Consider the following 20,247-nt stretch of genomic DNA (forward strand, 5'->3'; position numbering starts at 1 on the left):
AATTAAAATTTTCTACTATTCAATTATCAGTTATCAATTTTTTATCATTTATGATTTAATTCTATATTTTTTATAATTCTAAATTTGTTTGTATACTATTCCTTTTCAATTGTATGTTGCTCTAAATGTTGTTGTTATCTCTTTTGTTCTATAGCCCTGATGAAGTCCTGAAACTCAGGTCGAAACGTCGGCATAAAATAAATAAATATGATTTTGTTTATAATCTTTAAATTTCTTTCTTGAGACTGGTAATTGTTTACTAAATAATTCAAAAACACTATCCAAAATTATAGTCTCAAAACATTTATTTCATTCACACGTCCAACGTTTCAGCCAATTTGGCCATCTTCAGGGACAATTTTTAATGTAATTTTGACATATTAGATATTAATGTTTTGACCTGGGCAGAATGGCCTGTATGGAGTTTTTTTTAAATGATTGGATAATATGTCTCATAGTAATTTGAGATTGTCCCTGAAGATGGCCGAATTGGCCAAAACGTTGGACGGGTGAATAAAATAAATGTTTTGAGACTATAATTTTGGATAGTGTTTTTGAATTATTTAGTAAATGGTTTTGTTTATTTATGTTGTTCTTTGCTGACCACACCCCCCGACAAACTTCTCCAATCATTAATCTACGGTCAACAATCTACACCTCATAATACTTTCTTATTCCTTTCATATACTTTTATTTACCATTATTTTTTTAATCTTGAATTTACACACTCTACTAAAATTTTGATAACCTCCACCTTAAAATGTCTTTCTAGATAAACATGGAATGACAGGATAAGAGATCTTCATTTTGGTAAGTTCTCATGTTGTAGACTGTTCTTTTTGAAACTGGCTTACTCAGGGAACACTGAGATTAGAAAGATAAGATTAGCTGATTATGATTATTATATGGAGAGATATGATTACACTATATTGTATATCACTTTATAAATTTTTGAAAATCCCTCAAAAAATGAATACACAACAAAGCCATAGATAATAAACAATCTTTTTCCTTTGATAACATGAGTCTTCTAAGAAAACAAATGTACGAGAAATACAAGGTGGGGTCACATAACATCATTCAACACACCAAATTCCACAAACTTGCAGATAAAAGTTATGATTTATAACTAACTATAAGATATTATTATATAAATAAATGTTTCGATGCTTATATTGTTATTGTAAGTTCTTGTTTTTTATTAAACCTGTCAATAGAAAAAAGACACAAGATAACATTGAAAATAGATTACAATATAAAGAGAGAATTAAATTATTGAAATTTGGAGCTATTGTGAAACATAAATATAAGAATGGAGAAGTAGGATGGGGATACAATCAAGGAAGGGAATATATAGAAGATGAAAAAAATTCTTTAATGGTTACCAACATTTCAGCCCAAGTTGTAGATCTTTAAAGTTAAGTAAAAGAATACAACTAAAAGAATAAAGATACAACTAATACGAGTAATTCTTTCTTTTTTATAAATTTGTACAATTGTATCTTGTTTAACTTAACATTGAGGAAGTCTACAATTTTGACACTTATTAAGGAGGTTTCATGCTTTTTGTTTCCTCTCTAGACAACCCTCAACCAACTTCTCCTTGCTTCAATATTTGACCAAGAAACTCCTTCTAGAAACTTGAAGTATGTGTACTTATAAAAAATTAAATATGATTATCACAATTTTTGATAAGTACACATACTTCAAGTTTTAAAGAGGATTCATAATTCATATGTTAAATATAAAGATATGTCCACAATTGAATTATTATAAAGATATGTACACAATTACTGATATCTCTATCAAATTAAATTATTCAATAATAACCAGACATTAAAAAAATTATGAATTAAATAAACTTTACACACCGAAAAAATGAATTAACAAACCTGAGCTATGCCTGTAACAGATATTGGAACTCCTTGACTTGTGTACACTGTTGGGCTTTCGACTTGCAAAGTCATCGTGTTTAAAGAAATCCTACAATGAACATGATCTTAGATCCTACATGGTAAAATGATAATAATTATTAAACTGATAACATGCAGAATAGCTATTAATACCTTTGAACACATTGAAAACTTGGCCACACAAATGCTCTTCCGCCCGGAACTAACAGAGGTTTAGAATAACAGCAACCTTAAAGTAAAAATAAAACGACTAGATAATAGAAAATCATACATTTTCAACTGATCACAAAGCAAGTAGATATCAAAATTTACCTGAAACCACAAGAGCTTCATTAGGTCCACAAGTAACAAAACCCCAAGTCATATTTTTCTTTTGTTTACAGCATTAAAAATGTTAATTAATGAAGAGTTTTCAAGAAACGCCAAAATAATTAGCGGCAGACAGCCATAACTGCTTGATGTTTGTATACATGACAAAAACAAATCATCTGTTCGGCTGAATTATCAACACCTGCGGCCTTGATACTTCAAGAATAAGTTCAGTAAGTGTATTATCAAAATAAGAACCCTTTAGTATTTTTGTTTTTTAAAAAAATGTTATCAGAACAATTAGCAATGAGTCTATTTGTAAACTGCTAGATCCAGAGAAAAATATAATCGAATCAGTTGAAACAGAAGGATTATACATGATTCAATGAATGAATTAAAAATGAATAAATAAGAACTTTTTTTTATATTACGTTTCTCAAGTTTAGGAGGAAGGCGTATAATAGAGAGGGTAAGCTACCAGGAAAAGTAAAGCCATAAATGCAGGCCTTATCGGCGAAGTGGGCGTCTGTGGAGAGGAGCAACGGCCTTATCACCACCTATCTGCTTTCTATTTACATTGTCTGTGGCCTGAACTCAGAGTATAGACTACATAGAGTGGTAGTTCAGAGTAAGAAGGGTCATTAGTGGGCGAGAAAGTTAGCTTGTGAAACCTTGACTGCCTCATTATTGCAGCGGCACCGGTTCGTATCCGGCCTAGGGGGTTGACTTTTATTTCTTACCGATCCAATAAAATTGAAACTTGAACCCTACCGTGGTTAAAATTGGTTGGTTATGCCGGTGTACCAAGAATATAAAAACCAACAATAAGAAAGTGAGGTTTTATGCTAACTATCCTAACAGGTCCACCATCTTCCATATTGTTCTATGTAATAAAAAAAAATATTATTATGTTAATTACACGAGTAGTGTTGTTCATTTACCCTATGAGTATAAGGAGTCCTTTCAGGGCCTCGAACATTTCTAATTTTTTAAAATAACATTAGAAGAAATTCTGTTACTTGTCCCAGTCAGTGAATTTCAGCGTTAAACCATCTGGAATATTTAGAAACAGAATCAGAAATATTAGGAGGTCGTCTTCTATTTTTTTATGTTATATCAGTAACAGAGCTTTTAAGAATGATCAACCATCTGAATTTGGTAGATTCTCTTGACACCTACATTTCCTTCTCGATTTGAGGATTTAATCCTTAATTGTTACCTAGTTATAAAATGTATACCTTGTTTTTTCACTCCTTAGCCCTGTCACTAAGCTGTAACTGAGATTTTACATGTCAGTTTCTTTTGTATTAAACCTTAAATAAATAGCTGGAATCTTTCTAGCGTTATTTCAAGGATTGATAGAAAATATAATTGAATTTCAGATGGAACTTGCCAATCACTATGACACTTTTTACTTCCGTTACACGATTCTCGGTCATTCCCTTGCCCGTTTATGAAATACCCACCAAAGCCAATAAGAAATGGCCTTTCACAAAGGAAAATTCGTGCCGAAAGGTTATGGGGACCCACTAGAAGCATGCAGGTCTCCCTTGTTCCCGCTTTCAGTTCTTTGAAGAATATGAAGGAGAACTAATGACGTGTGAGTATTTTATTGGTGGTCACTCTCTAGTACTAAACGAAATCGATGTCGATAAAAGGATGACCACCCACAGGGCTTTTCTTACCACTTTGGCTGGAAAGTTCAGTACGAGTTCTCCCGAGTCATCGCTGCGTGACCAGTTCTATTGGTTGTATAGATGTGTATTTGACCTCTTATAGCAAAACCATTCTTTGGATTGACATCCTCTGTTGTTGCGATAGGTTACGGTTCCAGGTTGTGGCTGCGTACTTCTGGGTTATCTAGTACTACTACATCATAAATAGTCACACCTAAGGGAAGTTAGGCACCTTTGGAACGCCGACTTCCTTTGGCAATCAACTCCAATTAAGTAAAAATGTCAAATAATGTATTAGTTTGGATGCTGTACTTAACTGGGGACTTCATTTAGCAAAAATCAAAAGAAAAGCTAGTGCAGGCTTTTTGACAAGTAAGGCGTGCTGTGGGCATCACCTCAGATTTAACCCAAGGGTTGTGCATCGGATTTACATAGCACCAATAAGACATAATATCCACAATGGAAGCATTGTGTGGTGGACAGCCCTACATAGAGTTTACCATGTGCGAATGTTCTGTCGGATCCAAAGGATGGCCTGTATAGGCATAACAGGGGCATTTTGCACAACACCAACTAAGGCATTAGAAGTATTTATTGCTCTTTTTAACACTTCTCCACTTATTCATTTAAAGAGAAGCGGTACATACTTATTTAAGAATGAAAGATAATAGACAGTGAAACGAGATAGGAGGATCTGTTGGCCATTGGAACATAGCCAAAGTGGTGGAAAGGGAGTTAAAAGACATCTTAAGATTTGTGGATAGTTTATGGTGAAACTTGTCACTTACGTGGATAGGCACCGAACGAAACTGCTTTACTTTATATAGCAGACTGTTACCGGTACCCGTCACTTATAAGTTATGCTCTTCTAGGCTCTAGTAGAATACTAAAATATGAGGCTTACTCTGTGGATTGGTTGTACCTTTTAAATTTCATTAGAAAATCAAAAAGATTCCACATAGCGGAATGTTAGTCGTTGTAATAATTATTACATTGGTCTTTCTTGGGGATGGCAGAAAGGACCGTTAAGCCCACCTACCAGACACACCTTCCCAATAATACTACTACCAGTACCAACGTCTTGTAGCAAGAGTTTTCGTGGCCGTCCCACTCTTCTTAAATAACTATTATATTACATTCACTATTGTATTACGTTAACTGTTGTAATACGCTGACTATTGTACTACATTAACCAGTGTATTACAAACAATAATGTAATAGTAGCGCGGCATGATCCACCTTCAAGCAAGTCTCCAACAATATGATTTGATAAGCGAGGAAAGTGAAAAGAACTAGCTGGAATGGGCGTATTTCTTGACCGTGTAAAGGGGGAATACTTTCAGAGTACTGTCAGTAGATCAGATTATTTGAAGAGGAAAATTATAATTGCAGCCCTTAACCCGTCAGTGACGAAAAAAAAATTGAAGACCATCATTTTATTCGGTCAATATTGCTGGTGGGTATTATTGAAGTAATCAAAATGCTAAAAGTATTATTGACCGTGTATTGAAGTTCGATACTTTTAGTATAATGTCCTTCATTATTTTCATCAGTATTTTTACTTACTAAATATTGACTACTTAAGAGCTGCTTAAAAGTGTGCTTAAATATTTCCTTCTGTATTTTTTTTATCAGTAAATATTGCCTGTGATAGGGCCACATTAACTAATAAGATTACTGGTTCAATTTGATCGCCCTCCTCCTCCGTTTAAACTTTCTTATGAATCTAAAATTAATAGAAAACAATCATCTCAGGCCAAATTAGAAATTATTTTAATTTTATATTTTATTACCAATTCAGTTGTTCCTGTTTGATAACAGTAATTATATTTTAAAATTATAGTTCAGTATAGAAATGTCACTTTGAACAGTTGGCTAGCTTGCAAAGCCCCTATCACTACTATCAAAGAAAACAGGTTTCGAGAACCTGTCCCTTTGGAATGTGTTTGGTTAACGCCATACTAAGTGCAATTCCTGACATATTTATTATCTGCCAAATTATTGGTTGACTTTGATGAACTAATATGATTCAGCTTTGAGAACTTCAATAACAATGTCTAGATTTATTAACCCTAGTTCCACCAGGCAGTCTGAGTAAGTGTCATTAAGTGTTTATATTCTTAAGTTAAAGGAATTTCGTGAGCTGAGTGTAGTCCGTTGTTCTAATCACAACTGTGATTTCAGTGATACTATGGATGATGATACAGATGACAAGGATGACACCAAAAGGTAAATTAAGTTCTATTTACATTTCCTTAGCCATAGTGACAATAGATACAGATTTTAAATAGAATTTGTTATTCCTAGAGATGGTGATTAGTATTTTTTAATTTTTAGAATCAAAATAAATTGTCATCAGTAACTTATTACTTAAATGATTAGTATTTTTAGAATTTTATTTTATTTTGTTGATTTTAGAAAAACAAGAAATTTAAGTGAAAAAAAGCGTAGAGATCAGTTTAATCTTCTTATTAATGAACTAAGTTCCATGGTTACAACAAACAACCGTAAAATGGATAAATCAACTGTGTTGAAGTCTACCATAGCTTTCTTAAAAAATCACAATGGTAAATGATACTTTGTGTTCTTGAATACTTATATGTTCCACATACTTGGTTTTTAAAAGATATTTTTTATTATTCACTATAAAATTTTAGACTTGGCTGTTAGATCTCGCGCAAATGAAATTCAAGAAGACTGGAAACCATCTTTTTTATCTAATGAGGAATTCACTCATTTGTTCCTAGAGGTAAATATCAATTTAATTTTATATCCATTCTTAATTTAAGTTGTAATGCTTATGCTGGTTCTTGTTACAGGCACTTGACGGGTTCATTATTGTGTTCTCTTCTACTGGACGTTTGTTGTATGTTTCTGAGAGCATTATATCTCTTTTAGGACACTTTCCAGTAAGTAAAGAATTTTAAGTTCAATCTATATTTATACAATCATCTATTATGCATTAACAAATGTTTAAGTTATTTTCTAACAAATCCTTCTGATGTGAAACTAATTTATTCTTTGTACTATGTTTCAATTACTACAAATATAGTGTAAGCGAAAGTTAGTTTATTGATATTTTATATACAGTTCAGTTGATGTTATGTATGTATTGTTAGAAATAAAATTTTGTTTAAGAGAATAAATATTCAAGGTGCTGCCCACCTACGCGATTATTTGATTTTAGCCAGTTCCTTCAAGTTTTAAAATGAAAATCCTGTAGTAGTTGAAGGTTGAAAACTTCTTTTATAAATTTCATATTCTTAAGTTAATTTTCAGGAACTTAGTTGTCTCAATATTAATTTTCTTCACTCAATTTTTTTTTCTTTTCAGAATGATCTATTAAGTATGACAATTTATGATCTGGTGTATGAAGGGGATCATTCAGAATTATATAATATTATCTTAGGACCAACTGCAGAGTATGATGAAGGTAGTATTTATGAAATTAAGGAAAAAGTCAACAATTTATTTACTTGTTTATTGATACATTGTTCTTACTTCTCTAGATAATGAAGTATCTTTTGTATGCCACTGTAAAAGGGGAGGATTAGATGTGAAAGGAGAGCCTGTCTACGAAGTGGTTCAGTTCCTAGGACAATTTCGTATGTTTCCTAGCTAATAATGTCTCTTAATTTAAATTAAAATTTTTATTTTTTATTTTATGTTTTAATATTTTGCTATAGGTAGCGATGTTGACTCGGTTCACATTGATAACGGTGTGTCTTGTCATTATAATTATCCATCTGAATCAGACACGAGGTGATTTAAACAATGCTTCATTTACTCTATTATTATTCTATTATTTATTCTGTTATTTATATCTTATATTATGAATATGTTCCTTTAGGTGGATATTTGTTGGCACTGGAAGACTTCAAACTCCACAACTAATACGAGAACTATCAATAATTGATTCAACAAAATGTGAATTTACTTCAAGGCATAGTCTAGAATGGAAATTTTTGTTTTTGGATCACAGGTGAGTGTTTCATAATTGTCTTAGTTTCTCATCATGCTGCTTTTAAACTTAGTACTTTGATAAGAAAGACGGCCAATTCTTTGTATCTTTATTCTCAGATTGTCATTCATAATTGTCTTAGTTTCTCATCATGCTGCTTTTAAACTTAGTACTTTGATAAGAAAGACGACCAATTCTTTGTAACTTTATTCTTAGATTGTCATTTTCTGCTATGATATAGAGAATTGAAATATTAAAATATTTACAATAACAATGGTATGAAATCATTTATCATTCCATGATTAGTGTTTCTTTTGCTGAAATTCCATAACTTCATTTCTGAAAAAATATAAGATTATTATTCAAAATCTATCATGAAATAATAAATTGCCCAAAATAGACTTGTCAGTAATATGCCTTGAAAAACACCAATGCCTAAACTTTTGTGGGTAAACTTTTTTGTGTAATTAAAATCCTGATAAACAATTATGCATAGTAGGTTCCTCAAATGTTCTAGTTTTTCTTTTAATTTCAAAACAATATGAGTATGTTATAGGTATAAAAACAAAAAGTAATCTGTAGGAAAATTTCAATGTTGATTTTTGTTTTCAGTTTTGGAAAAATTTAAACTTTTGAAATTTACCTAAAATTTTACTGATGTAAAGTACCAAGTTGTTTAGAGGTACCCCATTCAAAGCTTTGGTGAGAAAATACATTGCTATAAATTGTATTTTGCAAATTTTCTCGTATGAGCAATGTGAAATCATCACAGATAGTTAATGGATTAATTTAGTGTCATATATCTCGGATTTAAGGTGCATCAAATAGAAAAACTAGTCCAAAGATCTTGTTCACACCACCTCTTTTGAAAAGGCTAAGTGAGAATGGATGTTGAATCTTATGTTTCTTTAACATTCATACTTTCTTTGCGCTAATAAACAATTTTTAATTCAGTTTAATATAACTTCCTAGCAAGGAAAGTATGAAGTATTTGGGTAAGTATGGCGTTGACTTCATATTTTAAAAATAACTGTTAATAAACTAATTTTTACTATTTGAGATAAACAGTTGAAATAGTTCATGTTTTAAATTCATATTTCTGATTTTGAAAGATATATGTTGTTTTTTGATCAATCCTTAAAATTCATTACTCTTAGTGGTTATGAAATTAGAAAAAGTACTGGGTATCTACTGTAATGAAAAAAATATTGTATATTCTTGAAAACATATATGAGTAATGTTATTTTAAATGAGTTATATTTGATAACTGTTTTCATAAATATTTGTTCTGAATTGTCTGCATATTTAAAAATAATGTATATTTTTTTGTCCAGGGCACCCCCGATTATTGGTTATCTTCCTTTTGAAGTTCTTGGGACTTCAGGATACGATTATTATCATGTTGATGATTTAGATAAAGTAGTGACTTGCCATGAAGCTTGTAAGTGATGTACTTAGTAATTTATTATTTTTTATCATTGGAATTAAATTTGTTTTTATTTAATAACTTTTTTGTTATTTGTGTTATAGTAATGCAACAAGGAGAAGGTACTTCTTGTTATTATCGTTTTTTGACTAAAGGACAACAATGGATTTGGCTCCAAACAAGGTTTTATATTACATATCATCAATGGAATTCAAAACCAGAATTTATAGTTTGTACTCATAGAGTTGTTAGGTAATTGTGATTTTATTGATTGTAAATGGGATTATATTGATAAAATATAATTTTGTTAGAGCTTTAATGTTACTGTTTGTTCAATAGTAACGTAAATGTAATGAAACAAGGAAATGGTTGTTTTGAATCTGTTACCGATGTTCCTGAAAAATCCAAAACATATTCTCGTAATTCTCAATGGACTTCCAAATCTTCTGGTGAGTAAGAAGGAACACTGTGATTCCATTTTAAGGAGTGTTGTTTATTAAATACAAAATCATTAATTTCATTGCTATCTACTGATTGATAGGATGGAGTACTTACTATGGTTAGAGTATAAATTTTATTTATTATTATAATAAATCAGGATGGTTATCTTTTTTATGTATTTTTCTTATTCAGATTTTAAATTTATATCTGTATATTATCCACAAAAATATGAAAATTGTTTTAAATTCATAATATTAGTTATAACAACTGATTAACCCTGAAATTTCAGAATTTTTTTTCCTCGTAGAAAGAAAACCATTAGTCCTTGGTGCAACAATAAAAATATCTTTTTTTTAAAAATCTAGTGTGAAAAGTTTAATCTTTCTCTTCTCCTTAGCAAGTCGAAATTCCCTTGTCAGCTAGGTGGAAGCATGACAGAGCCATGATAAGGTGGTCTAGTTCACATTTTCAGATATTTAAACTTAATGTGCAATGTTTATATGCAGTTATTTTGTCTTTTGACATACTGTTAAATAATTGATTTCTCTGACAAGGTCTGAAGTCAAAAAAGACTAATTTTGTATTACCTTTTACTTATGACTTTAAACAGTTGTAATGTGTGTATGAACATGGGCATATTACCTTTTATTTATGACATTTAGAGGTTGTAATGTGTGTATGAATGAGGACATACTAATTTTTGTTAATGACATTTGAAGGTTGTAATGTGTGTATGACCGATGGCATTATGGACATACTTTTTTATACTAAGAGCTCATTTGCGTCAAAACAAAATTGTCCCTTTTGTTCCTAAAAAGTTAAAAAACAAAAACCTTTTTTTTTGTTACTACTATTAAAATTTAAAATAAGAATTGGGATGATTACACTTATGGCTTAACTTTGATTTGTCACTTTTTGTTACAGTTAGTAAAAAAGAAAAACAAGAAGGTTTTGACACAAATTCTATGTCTGGAGACTCTCCATTGTCTAGACATTCACAACCGGCATTATCTACTGTAAGTATTGTTTCAATAATTTTATTACATTAAAACAGAAATAAAGCAACTTTTGTTTCTTCTTTTCCATGGGTGCTTATATTTTTACATATCCTGTCTCAGAATATAACTTGTATTTAAATAATTTATGATGATAGAAAGTAAGTTTTCCATACCTAATCAGGGTGTCTTCAATCTGGGAAGTTCAGGAATATGATTTAAAGTAAAAGTTAGAAAAGTTGTCATTAGTTCTAAATTTTAAAATTTTGCTTTAATTTTCATATATATTTGGATAGCTTATTTTGGCAGTTAAAATTATGAAAGAAATTTATTGTAATAGAGTTTAGCTGAACAGAAACTTTTTTGTAGGTAATGCTTAGCTCCTTGACGCGTAGGCTTTTTTGAAGGTTATATTCATCGCACCAGCTGAAAATTATTTTAATTATCTTTTTCATATGTCAGTGTTATTACTGATGAATTGATTTTTAATTTGAATGTTTTAACATATTATTTTTTGTTGTTGAATCCTAAAATCCTCGTAAAAACAAAAAAAATATTTGTAAATAAATGTAAATGTATAAATACACACAAATATTTATTAAAATTAGTAATATAATATTAAATAGTTAAATCAATGTTGAAATAGATATGATTTAAATTTAAATGTAATGTAGCTTTAGGTGGAGATAAAATGTATTAAAATTGACTACCTACTAGTTCATTATTTTTGGAAACTATGATACTTCCTGTTAGAGATGGGAACGTAAATTAGTCCGAGAAATTACATAAATAATCGACATTATATGATGAAACTTTGATAGCAATTTTTTCAATCTTTATTGCATTGCCATTATTATAGAACTGAGAGTCTGCCAGCCAAATCATGCTACCTGTAAAAATGGGGGCTGTTTCACCATGTTAAAAAAAAATTAATTTTTCATTTGGAGATGCAGATCTTTAAAACTACCTACAACACTACAAAACCTAATAGGACCTCATTTGAAGTAGAGTAAATTTATTAAAATATGAGCCCTAAAAGAGATATTATGTAAAATATTTTACATATTTCAATAGTTCCTGAGATATACTTTTTTAGAAAGTTTAGATTAAGAATCTATTATGTAAATAATAATTATTCCTTGTGTTTCAATTTTTCACTTAATAAAAATGCCAGTAATAAATCTAACTGCATTTCCAAAGTGGCCCACAAAATCATTTGAGTTGCCCACCTCTGTTCTAGACCCTCATTTACCTCTCCAAAGTTTTATTTTGAGGCTTCATCTCCTCAACTAGGATTTTCACCTATCCTTAATCTTAGTCTGAGATTTCCCTGCCATATGTTTTGGACTAGAGTTTCATCCCTCCATCTGAAATTCTTCCTCCTCAACCTCTCTCAGTCCCTAAGATTACACTTCTCTAGAATATGCCTTGTCCAAACCTTCTGTGAAGTCACCTTCAGGCCAGTCTCACTTTTTTGTCTTAGGCTCATCAGTATATTTATTTATAAAAAGTAAAACTAACTACAATCTTTGTAGCTCAAACTATAGGTTTTTCTTTTTTGATAATCCTTTTACCTTCCTCAGTTTGATTTCAAATGATAACATTAACATTCGTTAGATGAAATTAGTTTTCTACAGTATTCCATTGATATGTAAGAGATAATTCACATTACATAGTATGGTAATAAAATAAGTATGATAAAATGATAGCAGTATTTTAAAAATTTTTTCATCTTCATTATTATTTACAGGAGATATATTATTCTATTATCACATTGAGCACAAACCTAAACCTCTAAATAATTCATGCAGACTCCTAACAGATGTATTTTGTTTTTTAGTGCTCAAAATTATTATTTATTTCAGCATACTCGGCAAAATCAGAGTCGTAGTTGCATCAAAGTTGAAACAAAGCCTAATGAAAGGAGCAATTATTCATCTCCTCCTTACTCAGTGGTGGGAGTCCAATCCCAACCTGTTCTTCCTACACAGCGGGTAATTCATACATTTATTTTTTTATTAAATTAAAAAATATCAAAATCAGCACCTCAGAAGCAAAGTGTATTAAGTCGCAAAAAACAAATTTCTCAGCAAAGCCATGTCACTCAGTCAATATAAATGAAAAAAATTAATTTTATTTTTTCTATTGTTAATTTTTCCCTTTTGATATTAAAACACATACAAATATTTAACTATGCCACTTAGGATAGTTTCCTATTGATTATCGAAGTAGTGTATTGACTTACATCATCGGCAATGACCACATCATCTTCCTATGCTAGATGTTGAGACAGCCGATTATAAATGGTTACTCCTGAATTAGTTCTAATTGAACGAATAGCTACTTCCAGTGCTGTATTAAAAAGAAGAGGAGCCAACCTTCCTTCTTACTTTGATTTAAAAAAAAAACCTGTACCACTGCAACCCATGACAATTCTTGGGGTCAGCACTTAATATGGATGTGTAGACCGACGGTTGTGCGAGGAATTTTTTTTTAAAAGAAATTTCTTTTTTTTTAAACTATGATTGTGACTTCTACAACTCAATTATGGATGACTTAAATCCTATTTAGGGGTCATTTTTTAAATAATTTTTTAGCATGAACATTTTTTCCAGGTGGATCTACTGGAAAAGAGACAAGAAGAACTGCAACAGAAAATTGTTGAACAGCAGACAGAATTAAGACAGGTGACAGAACAACTTTTTATGGCGAAGTATGGCTTGTTTTCTCCTGTAATAAATGTAAGTATATGTTGATGTATCTTTCTTTCAAGTAGTTCTATAATTGATATAGAGAGATCAAAAACATACCAAGTCTATACTTGAAAGAAAATGAGTTATTAGCTGAAAAGAGCTATTTTCCTGGTCCAATATTTGTGAACTGTATAAGTGCATTATACCCATCATGTATCCCTACTATTTTGCTGGCTATTTCAGAAGACTTGGAAGTCAAAAAACACTTATTCCAAGGACAATGAGTAGTTTTCTCCTATAAAATTAGTTTTACTCTGGCTTATGTTTTTGATTTTCATGGTTAAATCGTATTTTAGTAGAAATGTTTTCATTTTTTTTTTTAACGATGTAAAGACTGTAAGTTTTATCATGTCTATGGTAATTGTGAAATATTAAGTAAGTCGAGTTTTAAAAAATGATTTTGCAATATTAACATGAATATTTGAGTTGAATATTATCAAACATTCACATATTAAAATCAAAGTATAGTAATATGTCTTAATTTTAATTTTGATTGCTGTGTGAATAATGCTTACAACTGGTTACTTCTTTCATTTAATCTCTTCCATTTTTTCTTAATGTTTGGGTTCCAATTCCCAAGTCTTTCTTCTAACAATTTTATTCCAAGATAATTTACCATATCTTTTTGTATTATTGGTTTATTATTGTGGTATGTAGGAGGACATGTTTCATGTCTTGATAGAAGTATAATTTGTTTGCATTTGTCATGGTTAACCATGCTACCTTAACTTGGAGGCCTGTGTGGATTCTTGTTATGATTTTAATATTGCTTGTATTGTTTGCTGTAAGGATCTTTGGGCAGAATAATCAATGGCATATTTTTCTTTTCCTAAAATCTGCCAAAAGCACTAAGCAGTCAGATTAGCTCATGATTTTATCATCCTCCTTTGATTATTTCTATTTTGGCATATAATTTTAACATTCTTCGACAATTTAAGAAAGGTTCTTGTTTGACTTTGTTGTTTAATGGTTTGGGTGTGTGCCTGTTACCACACGATGATTTAAGCAGTGAAAAAAACAAGAAAAGAAATTGCAATTGTAAAATAATGTTAATGGCAAGTCCTGGTTTAGAGAAGGACTGAAAATTCATCATCATGGTAGAGGATGGATATGAATTGTGGTCCAAAGTTGATGAGGATTCTCTATCACATCTTTCTCAGATGATTCAATTCCTTGTGATGACAAGAGGTAAGCAGAATAGGGCTATAGCGAGGTCTTAGTTTCTATCACTAGCTGTTCCCGATTCTATCGAGGATCTTTTGGTTTTTGTTAGGACTGTAAAAGGCATGTACTTCCATGGGTCTGTATTATAGTGTCAGTGGTTTCGTTTTATGATGGCTCACTGCCATCTAGGGGAGTGCATCCATTGAAGGAACAGCTCTCTAACAAGGGTAGAGACTGTGGTTTTCTTTGTTCAGGACTTTTGGTCATGGGTCCTTACAACCCCAAAGTGGGACTGGCTTCTACTCGGCTACCAGAACCGGAATACAGAAAACTCAGATACCAAGAGGAAGAGGAAGAAGAGGTGAGCTAGAATGAATTTCGGGATGAGCAGAAGCCTGATGAACCAAAAAAGAGAACCTATATATTATTCTGAATCAAATCTCAACAACATAACATGAAGGTTTCAGAATCAAGAGAGGAATTAGAGGTTCGGTACTTATCTCTCTGAGGACTCAAACCTTAGTTGGCTAATAATTGGTTAGCTAATCATTAAGACTGAAGAGTAAGGTGCCAAACAGAAAGCTTTCTTTATAAAGAAGAGAAAAAGAAGAGTCAATAAAAAAAAAGATGATAAAGAATCTAAAGAGGACGAAAACGAAGATCGTTTACATGGATTGGCTATTGCCCTATGCACAGATGTAAAATGCCCTGTTTAGGATGTTAAACAGTTTTAAGAAGGGAACATTGTAACATGGTTGTTTTGTTGGTCATTTTTGATGATGTAGGAAGGTTTGATAACCTTCATTAATTACTATCAATCAAGAGATAAAAAAAAAAATTAATAAACAAAATTTTAATTCAATGATGAATATTAATGTACTATCTAGGTGCAGTTTTCATATTGTTGATTTTTCAATTTGTTAAATGAAAATTGTTTTTGTTATTTCTTGAACCATTACGTACTACAATCTGTTTATTTCAAAATATTTTTATTATTGTTAAAGATTTATGTACATAATGTTTCAATAAATTAAATTTGAAAACAGTTTTCCTGGTAATTAGTCTATTAATGATTTTTTTAAATATTGTGGCAAAAGAATGTTTTGTTTTTTCTTTTCACTTCCATATTGGAAAGAGTGTTGTTAATTTTATTTATCTAGAGAACAATCAGAGATTAAAACTGATAGACTCTTGTAGACCTGCTGTATATTTAAAGTAAAAAACTTGTAGAGGTTAGGAATTGTCAGAAAAAGTCGGGAATTGGTTCTGTATTTCAATTACCAATATTGGTAAATGAGACACCACATCCTCTTTGTGAATGGCTGTAGTGTAAGTCCATGGAGGACCGAGCTGCTACTCTTTTTCTTTTAGTTTAAAGATGGTGACTAACACTGTCCTTCGATTCTCCTCACTTCCTAACAAGTACATTAGTCTTGCAGCTGGATGTCATTCAACAGTTTGCTACAGAACCTCACCAATATCTGCTGAGTCCTTTCATTCTGAGAAAGTATCTGCTGAATTTTCAAACCCAAATCACACTGCATGATGGTCAAGGCCACCTTCACCTTCAGTTTGAGGAATTTCAGATGTTGCTTCAGTGGATGTAATTTGTTTTTTTCCAATGGTGCCTTATTATTACCAGTATTTCTTTAGAAACCATTATATTTCTGGTCCAACTGCAACTATTGCATGGCAGAGTTGGGTAGGAATCATTTCATGAATAATTAAATTACATCTTCAATTACATGTTTCAGATACACTAAAATTATCCTAATATAACTGTTAAATGGTCCAAAACATCAAACATTTGTGGTTTTGAAGAACAATTACAATGATGAAGTAATTGTAAGACACGATTACAATTATTTTTAGAAGCTAAGTAATTGCAATTACAATTGCTTTATGAATCTTATCAATTGCAATTACAGTTACATACAATTTAACTAATATGTGAATTCAGTTTATTTGAACATATTAGCAAAAACCCTAAAACTTAAAATAAATCGATATGCAAGCACTCAATCATAAAATCGATTTTATATTTGTTTCAGCATTTTGAAAACATATAAATAAACCTTAATATGTTAATAAATAGAGACCCTTTAAAGAGAATGCTATCTGATCCTCATTCACTCTTTTTTTTGTTTAGCCAGTTTGGCTTGTCTTTTGGAACAAACTATAAGGATACTTTTATTTTGATGAAAACACTTGTTCAAATTTCTCTCACATTAAGTTAGGAAAATGTGATGTAGTGCTTATTAACTATATTTATATGTAATTTACTTTAAAATGATGTATTTATCGACTTAACAAATTTCTTTTGTGACATACAGGTTGCTCTTCCATGTCAACCAACCCCCGAGGTTTATGTAACGCATAGTACTCCAATACCGACTATAATTGATACACAACAGGTAAAATAAAATTTATTGTGTCATTATAACATTTTTATTTAAAAATTTAGCTTTTAAATAGATAATAGCAAAACAATATGTATTTTTTGAATTCAGGTTCGCCTCGGTAATCAGGCTGAAACATTCACTCTTTCACAACATCAAGCTGATGTTCTCTTCAATCCTCAAATAGAATCACCTAACTCAACTAGAACCAGTCAATAGATTTCGTCATTTGTTATTTTTAATGCATTTGGTCCTCATGGGTTTAAGTTACTTACTCATTTTACAAGATGTTACAGAATTTTGAAGAATGTTTGAAGAGAATGCTGAATATTTGTGTAATGGAAAAGTGTCTTGTGAGGTACTTTTTTCCATTCAAGTTGTGTTTTTCAGTTTTGTGTAAGGATAGTTTTGTCTAAAATTACTATTAGCCTGGGGGGAGAGTGCACACTATTTAGTTACTACTTATATGGTAGAATTTTTTTGATGTGATATTTTAGATTTTAGTCCATGATATGTTTACACACTTGCCAAGCAATGGCAAATGTCTGCAAATGCAAGTGTATGGATGGGGTATTTGGATTAGCTGGTTCAAGCTTTTGTGAGTTTGTGGCCTATCTGCTCTAGACAAGTTTGTGCTCTCTTTTATTAAATATGAAATTTCACCCACTTTCAGAATCAATAATTAACTAGTTTAATATTGTATATTTTAAAATCTTGTCAATTAACCTTGTCTATACCATGCGTGATTACTTAGAAACTAGGTTGGAATTGCTTGGATGGGTCCTAGTAACTCAGTAAGTATCATGTAACTCTGGGTTACAGTATATTTTTTATTTAAGATTTGATTAAAAATATACATTTATAAAAATATTATATATTTGGGAAATTAAATTAACTAATATTTAATAAAAATACTTGAACTTAAGTTAACTTTAATGGTTATTTGGTCTGAAGTTTTTCTTTGCTTTTTTATCACCATCTCCTATGCCATTATTTATGTTTCGTTTCATTTCCCCTCTTTTAATTTTCTTTCTTTTTACAGTAAAAGTAGTTAATTCAAAAGAAATAACTGATACAAGTTTGACATCCACCACTTTTGCATTTCTGAAACACACAAGCGTGTTTATACTGACATTAGTTTCTTTTTTTTTTTGAACAAGTATTTGGGACTTTTGACAAGTGTGTAAACCTACCTTTAAACTTCTATGATCTAAAATTAACCAAGACAATGAAAATAAAATAAGAGCTACATGACCTAGGTGATAAAAAAATAAAATGTAAAGAACTCCCTTTATGTGAAAATATTCTCAATGATCTAGTTCGTTATGAAATGATTCAAATAAAAGTTATAAACAAATCCCTTCTCTACCCTCCTTCTAGAAGAGATAAACCTCCTCACGCATCCTAATGTTCACATTACGCTGGCCTGTTAATAACTTCTTTTTTTTTTTCTAAAAGTAAAACAAATTCAAAATTGTGAATTTCTCTTGGGTCAACTGTCCATTATGAAATAGTAAGATTAATATTAGAGTATAATTACTGTTATTGGATAAGTTGTGCTATTTGACTGATTGATGTTATTTGAAGTTTGCCATGTAGTAAGGATATTGCTGGAAATATAAAATTAAACATTTCAGGATTTTTGTATTATTATGTTTATTACAGGAGAATAAAAAAAACAGGGTTATCTCAAATTTACAATTTATTCTATTCAACTGTTGTATGGTAAAAGGAAAAATGTATTCTGATTGGGATAATTCCTTTATTTTTTATTTGCATTTTTTTTTTGGAATAATTATGGTAGTTCAAATAACATTGTTATGTTTTTATAATTATTCATTATACTCCTAAGTAAAATATATGATGAGAAGTATTACTAGTGGCATTCAGTAGGTTGTCTGTGTTCTTATTAATTGTTGTTTTATATGTAATTACTCCTTTCTGCTAGGGAATTCCTCATTTAAGGAGTATGGATGTGAAGATATTTTAATTAAGTGAAGTTTTTCTACTCATGTTGTAGTAAAAAATAATATATGTATGTTTAATGAATTGAGGACCATTTGTATTTTTGCTCTCATGTTACCATTTAGTATATGTTGCTTAAATGTATTTTACTTTGTTAACATTTGTTACCAATCAGATTTAAGTGTTGGGCCTTTAAGTTAAAAGCTCAGTTCAATTGCTAGGCCCTATGGGTCTGTTAGTAAAATAAGAGAACTTGTTACCGATTACAAATTAGTTTTATTAAAAGATATTAGCATTCCTTTTTTTTTAATCAAGTAACTATGTACATATATTAACTTTATTTTGAAGATATACTGTAGATTAATTATTGCATTATTCATGCATACCCAAACTTACAAAAATTCACTTCCACCGTACCTAGGACCCTTTCAATTAATTTTTATTCTTTCATTAAAATTTGTATTACTTCAGAATATTTAAATGCCTTCTACAGTGTCAGGAATGCCTATTGTTTTTTAAACAAATATCTTTTATAAAATAGAATCTTATAATTTCTTAATAAATTGTATTTTATAGTAGATACTCCTTTAGAGCATATTTTATATATTATTAATATTTATTTTTTCTATTTTTCTTATTAAAATATTTCTTTTTTAAATAAATATAAAATAGGCTTTAAAAGGTGTTGGGTTATAAAAAATGTTACAGTTGTTAAAATTTATTTTTTTTAATGTTGTGGCTGTGCGGAAAATAAATGTTCGTTGCTGATCGTTATTAGTTTCAATGATTTTTATCGTTTTTAGGATTCTGCTGGCTTACCTAAACTAACCACGTTCTTTATAAATATATTTTAATAAATACCAATTCTTGTTGATTTAATGAAACAAATAGTATTTACAAATTTTATGGATAAAGTGAAAAACTTGAGTTCATGTACCTGTGTGTTAGTTTGCATACTTTACACATAGAGATTTCATCAGTATGGTTCTGTGGTAGGTTAAGAATAGCAATTTATTGAATGCTGCAGGCCAAATAGTGTTTAAATTTAAAGTCATTGTTTTAAAAGTTTATTTATTAAAAAATGGACTATATCATCCTGATTAATGCTACTTATCTTTCTGAAGTAAAAGCAAATTGATGAAAAAAAAAACGTGTTTAAAAATTACTTATTAGCTTATTTAATAATAAATCAAACATGTTTCTAAATGAGTAGATCAAAATCTATTAAAATTTTAGTTAGATTAA

General features: G+C 30.3%; 2 protein-coding genes across 3 annotated transcripts in view; one reads left to right on the top strand and one right to left on the bottom strand.

Annotated features, from left to right (window-relative positions):
• The window catches only part of Flo1 (flotillin-1), a 44,832-nt gene extending 41,830 nt beyond the window's left edge, over nt 1–3,002 (bottom strand). Inside the window, exons 1-3 of the mRNA XM_014426618.2 lie at nt 2,226–3,002; nt 2,067–2,142; nt 1,893–1,983 (exon numbers count right to left, since the gene is read on the bottom strand). Coding sequence (XP_014282104.1) covers nt 1,893–1,983; nt 2,067–2,142; nt 2,226–2,277 — 219 coding nt within the window. The 5' untranslated portion in view covers nt 2,278–3,002. The remainder of the gene's footprint in view (nt 1–1,892; nt 1,984–2,066; nt 2,143–2,225) is intronic.
• Nucleotides 3,003–5,813: 2,811 nt separating this feature from the next.
• Nucleotides 5,814–17,389, top strand: LOC106684509 (circadian locomoter output cycles protein kaput). Of its 2 annotated transcripts, XM_014426634.2 has the most exons (17): nt 5,814–5,992; nt 6,083–6,127; nt 6,317–6,465; nt 6,556–6,647; nt 6,718–6,807; nt 7,232–7,331; nt 7,408–7,503; nt 7,585–7,660; nt 7,749–7,880; nt 9,194–9,300; nt 9,390–9,537; nt 9,625–9,734; nt 10,651–10,742; nt 12,587–12,715; nt 13,337–13,462; nt 16,972–17,052; nt 17,149–17,389. In XM_014426634.2, the coding sequence occupies exons 1-17, from the start codon at nt 5,952–5,954 to the stop codon at nt 17,254–17,256; spliced, it is 1,722 nt and encodes a 573-aa protein (XP_014282120.1). In that variant the 5' UTR covers nt 5,814–5,951; the 3' UTR covers nt 17,257–17,389. The 2 variants fall into 2 exon arrangements, with proteins under 2 accessions (XP_014282120.1, XP_014282121.1); XM_014426635.2 differs by lacking the exon at nt 12,587–12,715.
• The last annotated feature ends 2,858 nt before the right edge of the window (nt 17,390–20,247 follow it).

The sequence above is a fragment of the Halyomorpha halys genome, unplaced genomic scaffold, assembly GCF_000696795.3.
Source record: "Halyomorpha halys isolate HHAL.00 unplaced genomic scaffold, Hhal_1.1 Scaffold587.1, whole genome shotgun sequence".
Taxonomy (NCBI): domain Eukaryota; kingdom Metazoa; phylum Arthropoda; class Insecta; order Hemiptera; family Pentatomidae; genus Halyomorpha; species Halyomorpha halys.

Excerpts from the sequence above, each read along its gene's own strand:
- LOC106684509 (XM_014426634.2), top strand. The coding sequence starts at position 5,952 with ATGTCTAGATTTATTAACCCTAGTTCCACCAGGCAGTCTGA. Across the intron at positions 6,128-6,316 it reads GACAAGGATGACACCAAAAG|AAAAACAAGAAATTTAAGTG; the intron begins GTAAATTAAGTT and ends TGTTGATTTTAG. Across the intron at positions 9,735-10,650 it reads ATGGACTTCCAAATCTTCTG|TTAGTAAAAAAGAAAAACAA; the intron begins GTGAGTAAGAAG and ends TTTTTGTTACAG.